Below are 15,988 nucleotides of genomic sequence, written 5' to 3' on the forward strand. Positions count from 1 at the left end.
CATGTAAAACAAAACCATGGATAAGGGAGGACCACTGTATCAAAGATGACTCTGAGGCTCTTTGCTGGAGAATTGAGTAGATGGGTCCTTTCAATTCATCCCCTGTGTTATTATTGCTTCTATATATTTTGTGTTGTAATCGGGTGTTTATCCATGTTCATTTAAGGTAGTAGTTCTCTATTTAATGTATATCTCCAGTACACAACAGCCTCCTCAGATGTTTGGTGGGGAGATTAATAAGGGATTAAAGGATGAAGTAGGTGTTTGAAGCTGAAGATAATGAGTTCAGTCTTAGATAAATATATGTGGAGCTTGAGGTACTTGTGGAATATCCAGGAGGAGACGCCTGGTAGTCTGGAGATTAGGAGCAAAAGTTCAGGTCAGGAGATGATATCTGAATTGCATTGTGCTTGGGGACTAGTTTCTAGGGACTGTTGATGTTCCAAAGGTGGAATTAGGAAGGTGAGGCTCAATGAGGAGAAGTGAGGATGAAACCTGGTGGACATCAACTGTTATGAGATTAAAGGAAGAAAAAGGACTGATTGAAAGTGTCAAAAATTATAATTATGAGGAGGGTCAAGGGAATGCAGTGGCCTAGAAGTGAAGGCTGGAGGAACTTTCTAGAAAGAAGGCGGTGGGCAAGTGCTGGAGGAAATCTCAGTATGAAAAGTCTTCAGACGTCATTGGCTTTGGTTTTTCCGTTGTCATTGACTTTGGAAAGAATGTGAGGCATTTGAGAAATCAAAGCTTATTTGTAGCATGACACCATTTATTTACATCATTCATTGAGCAGAGAATAAAGAAAATGAATAACTTTATTTGATTGATTTTCCACCTTTAAAGCTGATATAGTGTGAGTTCTGTGGGTTGGCCGGTTTTATCACTAATCTGCAAAGCCATATGTAAACACGTTTGATACTTTGCTAGCAAGTGTGCTGGCTTGCTAGCTAGTACTAATTACTGTCACACCTTATATTCTCATAGACATTTTTGAAGTCATGTTTATGTACCAAATGGAAAAAAGGTCAGTGTGGCAGGCAGAATAATGTGCCCATAAAGATATTCACACCCAAATGCCTTATATGGAGCCCTGGCTGGTGTAGCTCAGTGGATTGAGCGTGAGCCTGCGAACCAGAGTATCGCGTTTCGATTCCCAGTCAGGGCACATGCCTGGGCTGCAGGCCAGTCCCCAGCAGGGGACACATGAGAGGCAACCATACATTGATATCTCTCTCCCTCTCTCCTTCCCATCCCCTCTAAAGATAAATAAATAAAATCTTTTAAAAAATGCCTTATATGGTGAATGAGAGTTAGGATGTCAGATACGTTTAAAGTTGTTAATCAGCCGACCTTCATCTGGGAAGATTATCCTGGATTATCCAGGTGGGTCTGGTTGGGACCCAGTCACAGTTGTCCTTAAATATGGAAGAGGGAGGCAGAGGAACCAATGTCAGGGTGATGCTACGTGAGACAGACTTGACCAGCCACTGTTGGCTTTGAAGATGGAGGGACCTCAGGTCAAGCCTCCAGAAGCTGGAGTAGGCAAGAAAACGGATTCTCCCCCAGGGACTCCAGAAAGAAATGCCCCCGCCCCGGCACCTGGATTTCAGCCCAGTGAGACCCATGTCGGGCATTTGCCCCCCAGAACTGTAAGACCATACTTTGCTGTTGTTTGAAGCCACTCTGGGATCATTTGTTATGGCGACAACAGAGAACTAGTGCAGTCAACATTCAAAGGCTTACAGGAAATGAACACTCCCGTACTAAACTGCTACATCGCAGATCATGGTTCCCCTGTAGTGTCTCCAGGTAATGCTCTGTGACGTTCTTTCCCTCTGCAGAGAACGTGAGCCCGCATTGGCTCACATGACTGTTTATATTTGGATCAGGCCTGTATCTTCTTTCCGGGACAAGTTGTTAAATGAACTGGAGCACAGAAAAAGTAATGTCGTGTTGGCAGTAGGGCGAAATGTGTGTAGCGGGACAGCGTGGGGGCACCAACACTTTCTCAGAATTTCACAGTAAATCTGTCCTTGGTTCTAGCAATATTTGTTTTGGGTGGTTACAAGAAGGAACCACTGAAGGTAAAGTAACTGTCATTTAAAAACCTCAAAGCACATAAAATTGGAGACTCAGTATGGGGCTAGATTTAACTTTATAAAGGCCTCTGTGTTCAGATATTTACACATATTATTTGCTGCTATTAGTAGTCAAACATGTTTGGAAGTTGAGAATATTTTCCTTACTTCTGTTTTCAGCATCTTGGTAATAGATCATGAAATTATAACTTATTAGGTTCTCAGCAAGATAAAAAGGACCCTGTAGCCTATCCCAGAGTCAATTTCTCTCAAATTTTAATTTCTTCTATTTATAGAACATTTGGGCAGTGCATATATTTGAAAAATGACTGAGATTTAAAAAAAAACACTAAGGGGTTTTTTTTTGTTGTTTGTTTGAGGGTTTCTTTTTTTTTTAGACCACTTGGAAAAGTTAGCCAAATACTTCTCTGCTGTTTAAAGGCATTTTGCTTAATAAATACAATGGCCTGTTCCACTGACATAGCCTCTGGCATATGTTTTGAAGGAGGAAACACTCTCAGGGCCCATACTGCTCCATCTCCATCAGTCATAGACTTTTGGTGCCAAATAAAAAAAACTTTCCCTGGTCAATTTAAGCAAATGTAATTAATATAGGTAATGAAGTAGCTCATAAAGTTAAAGTAAAAATTAAATAATCTTTGAAAAGGATAGGAAGCTGGGAACATCCTGGATATAGATTCTAGAAGTAGTGACATTTTTTTTTAGGGCATGTCTTTGGAATGGACCTATTTTCCATCCTTCTGTCATTGGACAGATTCTTGGGAGAGTCAGCCTGACCTCCCACCCTGAGCCAGGGGAGGATGGCTGATTGCTAGTGTTGCCAAGGCCCCATGCAGTGGGCGGGCGTGTTGTTCCTTGGAAGGGGACCAAAGAGCTGTTAGGAAAAGAAGCAGGGTGGGGGACTGGGGGGCAGTGATGATGGGGAGTGGAGAACAGAGGGTTTCCATTTCAGCATTCCTGAGTAGGAAGAAGCGTTTCAAGGAATTTTTAAAAAATGTATTTTATTGATTATGCCATTACAGTTGTCCCATTCCCCCACTTCGTTCCCTTCCATCCTGCACACCCCCTCCCACCCACCTTCCCCCCCTTTAGTTCATGTCCATGTGTGTCATAAGTTCTTTAGCTTCTACATTTCCCACACTACTCTTGCCCTTTCCCCATTTTCTCCCCATCGTCTGTGCTACTCATTCTCTGTACTTTCTCCCCCCCTCCTCCTCGAGTTTCAAGGAATTATGGGATTATTTCATTAAAGGCGAACCTTTGCCTATAGGTTGTCATTCATCAAAACAGCAAGATTTCAGCTGAGTTAAAGTTAAATGCAGGAAGAAAGAAAAAAGGAAGGAGGAAAGGACTGTAGGAAGGAAGGAAAGAGGAAAGGAAGAAAAGAAGGGAGGGAGGGAAGGACACAAGGGAGGAAGGAAGGAAGGACAGAAAATTAACCCTTTAATAAGCAGTCATATTGTGAAGTGAAATTTCTGAAGTGCCCCATAACAGTGAAGCTTCACTGGAATCACACACATTCTTTTTCTGCCCATGAAAATGGTTTTCTATGAGAACAATTGCAGTGAAATTCTTGGGGGTTAAAGAAAATCTTCCCTGTCAAAAAAAAAATGACATGATGAAACAAAAATTTCCTTTACTAGAAGGAAAATATCAAATGCACCGTCCTCAGTCTTCCTCCTCAGTCCCCCTGTGGGATAAGTGCGTGTGCTCACAATGTTATATTTGGCCCAGCCTCACATAGGAAGTCTGACTTCACCATACAAAGAATGAGTTTGTTAGCTCGCTCTTGGTTCTTGGTGTGGGCCAAACATTATTCAGCTTTACGCTTGATTTTGGTCTTTTTAAAAAGCTTAGTGGGGTGGGGACTGGGTGGAGGTAGGTGGGGGCTTAAGGGGGATAAGTGATCATGGAAAAAATACAACAAAAATAAACTATTTTAAAAAGGTTAGGATTTTAATGGGCACAAATTAACTTTTGAATCAGGTTCATGCAAGCATTTATAACTATTACTGGAAGTTAAGTATATGTATAGAAGCTTTGTGCTCACAAAAAGAAAAATCCTGAGTCTGGTATTAAGTACACACGAGTTTTTGTTCCATGAGATAAGAACAGTCCATTCTCCAAGTGCACTTACAGGGTTTCTGTCGGTCTTGCTGCCCTGGCTTTGGCACAAGCCCCAGTGCCTTCCATGCAGGAAATAAGAGGCTAACTGTGAAGTTCATAACTGCGACCTCCCGCCTCTTTCTTTCTTAACCAGCATTTCTTCTTTTCACTGTTTTTCCCCACAAAAACCGAAAGGAAATGCGAACTTCGTGTCCAACTAAGATTTTCTTTTAACGATTGTGAGAGCATTTCTGCTTATGTAGGCTATAGATGTGGGCCCTTGAGAAAAGAAAGCTGTAGTGGGATTGTAGTCACATGGTTCATTTGTCCATTGTTAAAGCGTGGACTGTTGCTGCAGTATTGATGGAGCATTTGCTTCACAGTCCTTTCCCTGGAGTGGCTCAGCGGAGGCCAGTGGTGCCCTGGGTCCCGGAGCACCACCGTGTGGTCTGAGCATGGGCCGTGATGTCAGGGTGTGGTCAGTGTCACTGTCACTATGCTCTCCTGTAGGTTCGGGCTAGTTGGTTGACAACAAACTGCAGGCTGTAAACTTGGACCACGTTGGAAGAACTGTAGCTTGGGTGGAAAATGTTGTAAAGGTTTGTAATCCTTAAGCTAGGGATCCTGAATGGTGTTCGCTCTGTGCCCTCCTTGAGATGTCAACACAGCTGGGTGCTGATGGAATGGGCTGTCCCTCCTGGACCCGCCTAGCCTGAAGCCTCCATTCTTTTCGTTCTTTTCCACTCGAGGGCTCTCAGGCCCACCAGCTGTCTTTCACCAGTTCATCCACGCAAAACTTTGCGATAAGCTTGGGCATTGACATCTCCTCACCCCCTGACGAGGCTTGGCTCAGACACTGGAACATATCGTTTAAATTTATAAAATTTTTTATTTTAAGTTTTTTCTATAAGTAAAAAGAAGCTATCTATAAATAGGTTTTCTCCCCAGGTTCCAGACTATTGTATTTTGCCATGTGTAATGAGCATGTTTTGCTCAAATTTTTTGAGGGAAAAATAAGGATGCACATTATGAATGGGTATGATGATCACACACCATGGGTATAATAATGGTATAATAATCCTGTGTATAACGTGCACAAGAACATGGGTGCCCATGTATATGGCAAAATATGGTAAGCAACATAGTAGTAGTTTCTCTGTTCACCCAGAGGAAGTTAGTCAACTTCCTCTTCTCTTTCCAAGTCACTGCTCTTTTGATGAATCCATCTTTGCCACAATCCAGAGAAATGTAAACCCTTCCATTCATGTCAACTCGAGACTGGGAAGCTAGTGTCTTTGCTGTGGATGGCGAGCATTCCCCACTGAAGGGCCATAAAGGGCAATGAGGGAGAGAATGCCCAAGACTGCGCCCTTCAGTGCTCACTGATGTCAGATGAGTGGGTAGCATGCAGGAGAGGAAATTAGTCATTCGCCCAGCACAGTGCAGGGTGCCTTCTCCCAAAGGGACGGGGCCTTTTGTTTGAGGTCGGAGAGCGTTGTCCACCAGTATGTGAACTTGGGCGAATTTCTTAGCTTCTCCTTGGTTTCCTTGTATATAACATTGAGACAGAAATGTATTTTTGTGAGGATTAAATGCACACTTGATATCACCTACCATATGATATAAGGGGGAAGTGGAGCCAGCATTTATTGACTACTTATTATAATGTGTTAAATCCATTTCTCATGGGCAGAAAGTGTTGCTGTCACCTTTAAAAAAATGACTTTGGAAGAAACAGTCACTTGCTTGAGGTTATTTATCTAATAAGTGACATATCTGGGAATCACACCAATGTCCAAACTACATACTTATTAAGAAAAATATTTACCCCCCCACCCCCTGCCTGACCTCACACACACTCTTTTTCCTAAAGTGAGACAGAAAGGCTGGGCATAAAAATGGGTAATAAGTGCTAAATTTTTCTGTTAAGCATTCCCTTTTATTTGGCAAAAAATCGGATATTATATAATTTCTTTTGAAACAACGTAACATTGATGTCGAGTTCCAAAAACGTGTTTTGAAGTTTGAATGGCCTACACAAAGAGCATGTAGATCTACCCATTTTGTGAACTATCAGGAAAGATTCAATATACTGGGATGATTCATGACCATGTGTAACATTCGGGAAGGTGTAAATCATCTATGCGTTGGAAGACTAAATCCAAGTTTATACAACATAATTAATTATCTGGTATTTGGTCTTTTTATTTTGGTTCTTTGCAATCTTTGTCTCAAATGTTTTTAAACGAAGATCTTATGACTATAATATGTCCAAAATAGCCTTCTCAAACGATCTTATTATAACGGTTATTGGATTACTCAAGTGAAAAACCTAAAGGCATAAAACAAGTCCCACTAGAGTTGATTGTAAAAGCTCACATGTTCCAAGAAGAAAAATTCATCCTTGTAACATAGTGAAAGCATTTTATAAGATTAGCTTCAATTTTCAGGCTAGATTAGGGTATTAAATTCTAATCCTAAATCGTAGTCCTTTGTCATAAGGTCAGTACTGTTTGACAAATGCTTGTCTCTTGAGTAAGAAACAAATGCTCATGGGTCTGTATACTTTTGCAAACTGATTAATTCAATAATGGGGTTGTCGAAAGAACACGTTTTAGTCTGAAGAAGTCTTGTGTATTTTGATTACATTATGCTGACGTTTCAATTTAACAAATGCTAGCTACGTGTTTCAACATTTAATCATTTTTTTCTTTCCAGTGGCCCCGCCCACACGGTTAAGATATAATGTATTATCTCATGACAGTATACAGATTTCATGGAAGGCTCCAAGAGGGAAATTTGGTGGATACAAACTTCTCGTGTCCCCAGCTTCAGGTAAAAACCACCAATTGTATTTTCTAGCATATAGCAACATTTACATATAGGTAACTAAAAATGTGTAGTGCTAAATGTCTCTTTAAAAATCACCTGAAAGTTTTTGCCATTAATTTAATATTTGAGCTTGAAATCTTACCTTCAAATCCAGGATATAATGTTCCCTGAGTCAGAAGAATGACTATTGGACTTACCATAATTCTACTCAGGTGAAATTCCAAGGCTATCAAAAGTTCTTACTGCTGTCCCTAGCCAGTGTAGCTCCGTAGGTTGGAGCATCATCCTGTAAAACCTAAAGGTCTCGGGTTCGATTCCTGGTCAGACACAGGCCTGGGCTGGGGGTTTGATCCTGGTCTCTGTGGGAGGAAACAGATCGGTGTTCCTCTGTCTCTCTTTCTCAAACTTCCTTTCTCTCTGGAATCAATAAACATGTTCTCGGGTGAAGATTAAAAAAAAATTCTTACATCTATTTCAACATACGGTGATACTTTTGTTTTAACATAAAAAGTATACATCTGGATGGCCAACAGCTATGACTGGCTGGGTACATTATGAGTAATTAACTTGATAGACTATAATTGAGCAATTATACATGAAAATTATGTAAGCTGAATAGACATCATAAAAATAAGTGATAANTGTGGCTCCGTAGGTTGGAGCATCATCCTGTAAAACCTAAAGGTCTCGGGTTCGATTCCTGGTCAGGACACAGGCCTGGGCTGGGGGTTTGATCCTGGTCTCTGTGGGAGGAAACAGATCGGTGTTCCTCTATCTCTCTTTCTCAAACTTCCTTTCTCTCTGGAATCAATAAACATGTTCTCGGGTGAAGATTAAAAAAAAATTCTATTTTTTACATCTATTTCAACATACGGTGATACTTTTGTTTTAACATAAAAAGTATACATCTGGATGGCCAACAGCTATGACTGGCTGGGTACATTATGAGTAATTAACTTGATAGACTATAATTGAGCAATTATACATGAAAATTATGTAAGCTGAATAGACATCATAAAAATAAGTGATAAATTAAAACAGGAAAAGCAAAGTTAAACAAATTTTTTGATCATGAAAATAAAGTAGTTATATAAAAATAGGTGCTCTCCAGTATATTGGTCAGGTCCCATTTCTTCTTCTAGGATCCATTTGTACATAACACATAATAAATACTTAATAGTAGCATATTTATATAACATACATGTATATTTTTACAAATACAATATTTTTCCTCTTAATTGGTGGTGAAGATGTTTATGTGGAGGCAAACCCGTTTCCCCTGGAGACCTTTTCCCAACTCACTTTATCAAGGGGACAGACGCATGATTGTTCTTAAGTGTGGGCCTCTTACCTGAGAGCAGGTGTAGAAATCTCAAACAAAGCAAGCACATAAAACACCTGGCCCCTTGCTCTGTCACTAAAAAGGGACCTTCTTCTATTAACAGATATTATCCATTGGCTGCTTCGAAGGACTTCGGGGTCAGTGCTGCCAGATGCCACCTTCCCCTGTGGTGGCCTCTAGAAGTGACACATTTATAGAAATATTTTATTCTCAAACTCTGTTTGGTTCAGAGTTTTCATTTTGGAATATAGCCCAATTCTGAAACAACTCCGACTTTTAAAATACAGTTTGTTTTCTAAAATAAGCCATTCCAGGAAATTGAAATTTAAGAGATTCTTGAACGTTATTACGATTCTAAAGGTCAAAATGTAAATTGCTACCATGTGGTACCTCTGAGAAGCTTACATGTCTGACCTTGAAAGGTAAATTTTTCTTCCAAGTCATCAGAAGTTTCACTTTTTCTGCTTAATTGCCAATAACACCAAAAACTATGAAGCACACCAAAGAGGGGCCCTCGAGCAATCGGAAAATCTTAAAAGTATTTGGGTGGCCTCTGAACCAAACCTCAGCCTGTCACTTCAGTCCCCTCTGCCACAAACACCCAAAAAGGAGGTCTCCAACTCTTGCTCACACACCTCGACTGACAAAATAAAAACCACGGGTGAAAACAAATGATTTCTTCACGAACACTGGGGTTTGTCTCCCCCAGGACCCAATGCCATCCCTGCAGTGCCCCATTCAAATAAGACAGTCTTGACCCTCTGGTATCTACTTAATCAACCATAAAATTGATAGAATAAATATAAAAGGTAGTAAGTGTACATTTGGTCATAAAATGTTTGTAGACGTTTTATGTCGACAAGACATGGTCCAATTATTGTTTGTACTAGTTTTTCCTAGAGCGTATTTCATGGTATTCTGCAGGGTGCTAATTGCTATTAGAAAACCAAATAGTTTAACCATCAAATACATTTGAGAATTCCATTTTAAACAGAGTTTAAATCTGTTTATTGCTGCATTTTATTGCAGCATTTTCAAAGCCTTTAAAATAATACACTCTACACCTCTCAGAGAGGAATTCTAATACACAGTTGTCTAAGAATTTTTTTTTTTTTTTGTTGCAGATGAGTTTTAATTGATAGAAGTTCATGAAACCAGATCTAACATCTTGGACACAAGTGCATTTAAGGAAATAGGTTTTGGTGATAGGAAGGGTCAGTCCTGCTTCCTTGTAGCAGGAGGCACGGATGATAGCACCGAATTTCAAACTTAATGTCATTATATTCTCTTCGAATGTAATTAAAATATATTGTAATCTGCTATGTTTGATTAAGCCAACAAATTTTTGAGTCTTTGTGCTTTAAATTAATTTCCCTTTTCTCAGACATAGTAAACACTGCCAGAAATTGGAGAAGAAAGAAAGGTATTTTTAAAACTTTGAATAAAAGATTGAGTGTTTAATCAATAGCCTTTCAAGCAAGGCCTCAGATGTCCATCTAGTTTGATGGAGAGATAATGGGGGTTTGAAATTTTTTTCATGAACCAAGCTAACTTTTAAGTGGCCAGGTACTGAACGGTTCCTTCAACATCCTGAGCCAGTGATGCTCAGATAATTAGGTAATTAAGTTGCTAATGCTTCAAGGAAGCTTTGATTCATAGAAACACCACAGGAAAAATTTCAGCACAGGTAATTGCATTCAGTCTGCTCATACCTTCCCCTTCACTTTTAAGTGGAATTCTTTTCTTGACAAGTATACCTGATGTAGATGCCTTCCTGTCTCCTGGTCTTCCCTAGTATGAAAAAGCAATAGGGTGTCATAATAAAAGATTTTTGTGACTGTGTTTTTATCTAATTTAGACAACCTTGTTTAAGTTGTCTAATGCAAAGCATACAACTGAGATTGAAAGGTGTATTAAAATTAGGTGCCATGCACACAGGTACCAGGATATATAGTTTTAATTGTCTTCTTTTAAAACCTTGATTGCTGGTTAGTAAAATCTCTTAATGTACACAGTTAACCTACTTTTTAGAACTGATTTGTCCTTCTGTTTTGTTCTAGGTGGAAAAACCAATCAGCTGAATCTCCAGAACACTGCAACTAAAGCAATTATTCAAGGTCTTATGCCAGACCAGAATTACACTGTTCAAATTATTGCGTACAATAAAGACAAGGAGAGCAAGCCAGCCCAAGGTCAATTCCGAAGTACGTATTTACAGATCTTACAGTGCCGCCATGGGACCTGACCCGACTCTGAGTCTGAGTCTGTGCTAAATACTGGAACAGGTTAAAATTCTGAATTGTTTTGATTTGAGGAAATCTTAAAAGACCGTTGGTACATTCTTTCCTGAGTTCCTTCTATCACTAATACTCTTCTGATTTTTGCTTCCCCCTTCCGCTATCCTTTAATTTTTAGTTTTCAAATACTATCCATGACACTGTCTGCTGAACCTTACCCAGACATCTTATCTACCAGGCACTCAATAGGTGCTCGATAAATAATGACTGAACGACTGAATGGATCATGCTTATAACTCCCCCGTAGAATCCCTAGTAAGTACCAGTCCAGCCTGGACAAAACCAACCTATACAACAAAGAATTTAACTCTTTCCAATAACTAGTCAGTTGATACTTCTTGTTGGCTGCACCCCATGACAAACAGATTTGTGAGCACATGCAACCTGGTAAGTATTAGAGAGAGAGGTACATTAGGACTCTGTGAGGGGAGGTTCGCTCTCTACCCCAGTGATGGGCTGGGGAGAGAGTAGGTAGGGAGTGGCTTTGCATTTGATAGTAAGCTGGGCAAATAGAGGAAGGGCAGGCATGCGGGGCAGTCTCAGTGGGGCTCTGAGATAGCCCGTTGTGTGTCTGCATTGTTTCATCAGAAAGCTTTTTCTTATACTGAGTTTAGAGCTTGTTCACGCAGTCCCTCATTCTTCTGCCTTTCGGGAGATATTCATCATTCATTCATTTTTTAAAATTTAAAAAATACATGCAAAGTCTGTCCAGGAGGTATCCAGCCATGTGATATGAAAAATAGAGACATTTCTTGAAGAAAATACAAGATACAAGAAACATTGTACATAGGACAATGACGCCTCAGTCCCCTTCAGTGTAGGTACTTTGGGACCTTACACAGTTCTCCCCGCTGCTATCAGCTGCCCCATCGTATTTCCCTGAATCTCATCAATGGTCTGAAATCTCTTTCCTTTCAAAGGTAATTGTAGTTTTGGGAAAAGCCAGAAGTTGCAGGGCCAAATCTGGACTGTAGGGGCTGGGTGATTTGATAAGTGACGGCCATATATTACACAGGCTCACTCAACAGCGTTTGCCTCCTCCACTAAGTAGTACAGTGAAGTCATCATTGTTCATGCATGCGCATTCCAGTCCACTCTCCTTGGCTGCCAGATTATGTTGATGTTATACAATCCATTCTCACCATATTGATAATGGCTGGACTTTTTCTTGACAGACCTCATATTGCTGGTTTACTAAGTTTCAGGTCCTATTCTTGGCACTGGGACAAGTCACTGCCCCTATGGACCTTGTGCACTAGTGACTAGAGATTGCATCCACTTCTTCTTGGAAATGGCCTTTCAAATGTGGAGGGCACAGTTTTTTGTGTTGTGAATGCAAATGAAAGAGGCCTGTCCTGGTTCACTTTCTGTGCCACTTCCTTAATAAGATTGACTCTTTGAAAAAAAACCCAGCTTATTATTAAGGACAATTTAAACCATAATAAAAAATCAACAGAATAGTACAATGAGCCCCTAAGTATCCATCACTCATTTCAACAATTAGCCATTCATGGCCATTTGCGTTTCACCCATTATCCCACAACCCTATTAATTTGAAGTCAATCCTAGACATCATTTTATGTAACAAGAGCTTTTTAAATCTTGCCACTAGGATTTAATCTACAAATCGGGGAGCCCGTGGGCGCTAGAACTTGGTGTACAGCAAGTGCTATCAGGGTCTTTTATCTCGCCATCTTTTTTGTTCTAAGAAATCCTGTTCTAAGGATTTGTTCGCCATCCTGTTCAAAGAAATGTTTTATGAGACATATTTTGTGTTTTTTTTTTAAATTAAAAAAACCCTACAACTTTGTTTACGTGTTACCTCTTGAAATTCTGAACAACGATGTTTGGTCAGTTGGCTTGTCAGCAGGACATACAATGTCCTCGTTTTGAATGTTACCTTCTTTTGAGATTTGCATTGTCTAGGAGTCCAGGGAAAGGTTTTTAATGTTATTTTCAATATACAACAGCCTTCTGTCTCATTTTATTGGCACTGGGCTTCAGTTTCTGGCCTCTGACATTCCTACATGAATAAGCAAAATAACTTTTCTTAGAGCTTGTGAGAAGCCGTAAAAAGGACAAAGAGAAATGATCGTTTTACAATAGTCTGAAGGTATTGTGATTGCTGATTTCACATATTCTGCTGACCAGGCAGCCTAAGGAACAGGTCACCTTTCACCGGTTTCCCGATAGCTCTTTACTCTCACCACTTAAAAGGACACGCCTTTGTTTTCAGCCAGCCTAGCTCTGCCGAAATAATCCTAGTGAAACAGTGTAACTGGTTAGTTGGATAAATTATATGTAAACTTATATTTTTCAGCTATGTTATTTTTATTGGCAGGGTAGAGAGATTCGTTTTTCTCAAATAACAGTTTGTAAGAATGAATTATTAAAATAACTTTGGACAGCTTCCTGTTCCATTTTGCATTTTGGTTACGTTTTTGCTCCCTCTGAGATGGAGCTCCAGCCCGGCTTCCCCTCTCTGGGAAACTTCCATGGTTGGACCCAGGAAAATGACGATCCAGACCAGGGCTGTGAATGTATAGGCTTGCAGTAGTGCAGGGAATTGAGTGTTTCCTCAGTCTATCTTCTGATGCAGGGAAGCCGGAGAAACAGCCTTTGGATTTGGATGACAGAAAGGCATGTCTGATCTGCGGGATGCTGTGATTCCAAATCTGCTCTGTGGGTTTGGCCAAGGGACTCAATCGCATGTGGCCTTGTGTCTTTATCTGCAAATGAGCATAATGACACGCACCTGTGATTGTGTGGGTTTGCACCTTTCAGCCAGTTCACTTGCAATAGTCTGTTCTCTACTGATTTCCCCTTGTGTGAGGGAGACAGTGGTTTTTCTGTGGCGTATGTGTTAGTTACATCTTGTGTGTGAGCGAGGGGCCCAATTCAAGGCGACTGTTCTTTATTCTTGTTCATTTGTTGACTGGTCAAAGGCTCCGTTTTGGCAAACTTCCCTTTCGGCCACCATTTTCCTCTTTGGAATGACGTTTCCCTTATCTGTGCCTGCAAAACCTGGCTCATCTTTCAAAGTCTGGCTCAAATGTTGTTTTCCCCATGAGGTTTTCTGAGTCTCTGGAATTATTCTTTTTCAGATCTATTGCTATTTTTTGCATTGCTCAGCACAATTTTCCTCATATTAAAATTGTAGACTTTTTTTTTTTTTTTACACAGGATGTAGGCAGTTTCAGGCCATGGCCTATGTGTGGGTGGGATTGAAGATGAAGAGTTGGAAATTATCCGAGGGCAGGTGAGAATTAGAATTGTGAGGTGGTAAAATTATAGGTGGGGCATACGGAGATGCAGGGCCAGCTTCGTGTATGATCATGTTTTAGGAATGAAAATAGGAGAATGACCCAAAGAATGGGAATGCTAAGCAAGAGTCAGGGGAACACAAGCGAACCCAGGATGAAGACTGTGGAGCCCGAGTAAAGAAGATTTGAAAGAAGGGGTGTTCCGTAGGAGCTGCCAGTTCCATATCTGGGTGTCTGTCGGAAGAGACAAAAACACTCATTCTAAAACATATATGCACCCCTGCCTCCATTTTAGCATTGTTTATAATAGCCGATATATGGAAGCAACCTAAATGTCCACTGAGAGATAAATGGATAAAGAACACACACAAAACTTTCCCTTTGCTCACCGCCACACTGTCGTCTGTGTCTGTGAGGTGTTTTCTTGCTTAATTCCCTCCCTTTTTTCCAGCCAGCCCCCAAGCCCCTCCCCTCTGACAGCTGTCTGTTCTCTGTGTTTATGAGTCTGCTTCTATTTTGTTTGTTGATTTTGTTCATTAGATTCCATTATGAGTGAAATCGTACAGTATTTATCTTTCTTTGACTGTCTCATTTCACTGAGCATAATACTCTCCAGGTCCATCTATGCTGTTGCAAAGGGTAAGATTTTCTTCCTTTTTAGGGCTGAGTAGTATTCCATCGTGTAAACGTACCACTGCTCTTTTATCCACTCATTTACTGATGGGCACTCGGGCTGCTTACAAATCTTGCCTATTGTAAATACTGCTGCATGGAACACAGGGGTGTATGTATTTTTCCAAATCGGTGTTTCACATTTCTTCAGATATATTCCCAGAAGTGGGATCCCTGGGTCATAAGGCAGTTCTATATTTCATTTTTTAAAGTAATTCCGTATTGATTTCCAGAGTTACTGCACCAGCCTGCATTCCCACCAACAGTGCACTAGGGCTCCTGTTTCTCTGCATCCTCGTCAACACTTGTTGTTTGTTGAGTTATTGATGATGCCATTCTGACTGGAGTAAAGTGATAGCTAATTATCATCTCGATTTGCATTTATATGATGATTAGTGATGTTGAACATTATTTCATATATCTAGTGGCCATCTATATGTCCTCTTGAGAGAAGTGTTTATTTAGATTCTTTGCCTATTTTTTAAATGGATTGTTTGTTTTTTGGTGTTGATTTATAAATTCTTTACACATTTTGAATATTAATCCCTTATTAGATGTACTCCCATTTAGTGGGTTGTCTTTTAATTTTGTTGAGGATTTTCTTTGCTGTGCAAAAACTTTTTAGTTTGATGTAGTCCCATTTATTTATTTTTTCTTTTGATTCCCTTGCCCGAGGAGATATATCAGAAAAAATATTGCTACATGAAATGTCCAATATTTTACTGCCTATGTTTTCTTCTAGGATTTTTATGGTTTGAGCCTAATGTTTAAGTCTTTAATCCATTTTGAGTTTATTCCTGTGTATGATGGTCTTAAGAAGGTGGTCTTGTTTTATTTTTTTGCATGTATCTGTCCAGTTTTCCCAATAAGACTTATTGAATAGACTTTCTTTATCTCATTGAATATTCTTGTCACATTTTTCAAATATTAATTGACCATAAAGGTGTGGGTTTATTGCGGGCTCTCTATTCTGTTCCATTGATCTATATGTTTTTATGTCAGTTTCATGGTGTTTCGATTACTGTGGCCTCATAGTATAGTTTGATATCAGGTAGCGTGATTGTTCCAACTGTGTCTTTCTCAAGATTGCTGTGTCTATTGCTTGGTCGCAATCTGTAGACATTTTAATGATGTTAATTCTTCCTATCCATGAACATGGTATGTGATTCTTCTTATTTGTACTTCTTCAGTTTCTTTCTTCAGAAGACATGGAAGGTTTTTAAGAAAAGGAATAATAGAACTTCAGTGAAACAACCTTGGCAGATGGCAAACCTCAAACTCTTTTAGCAAAGAGATGAAAACCACTCAGAAGAAGAGAAGGAGATGGAAAAGACAGGAATAATGGGGCAATCTTTTAGAGAAGGCAGGAAGGATGTT

At 39.9% G+C, this 15,988-nt stretch overlaps 1 protein-coding gene across 3 annotated transcripts in view; it reads left to right on the forward strand.

Annotated features, from left to right (window-relative positions):
- Positions 1–15,988, forward strand: part of COL14A1 (collagen type XIV alpha 1 chain) — a 196,983-nt gene that overhangs the window by 22,421 nt on the left and 158,574 nt on the right. For all 3 annotated transcript variants that reach the window (XM_037048457.1, XM_037048454.1, XM_037048455.1), the window contains exons 3-4: positions 6,924–7,040; positions 10,440–10,583. In XM_037048457.1, coding sequence (XP_036904352.1) covers positions 6,924–7,040; positions 10,440–10,583 — 261 coding nt within the window. The remainder of the gene's footprint in view (positions 1–6,923; positions 7,041–10,439; positions 10,584–15,988) is intronic.

The sequence above is a fragment of the Sturnira hondurensis genome, unplaced genomic scaffold (assembly GCF_014824575.4).
Source record: "Sturnira hondurensis isolate 20B ecotype Veracruz unplaced genomic scaffold, ASM1482457v3 Scaffold0006413, whole genome shotgun sequence".
Classification (NCBI taxonomy): domain Eukaryota; kingdom Metazoa; phylum Chordata; class Mammalia; order Chiroptera; family Phyllostomidae; genus Sturnira; species Sturnira hondurensis.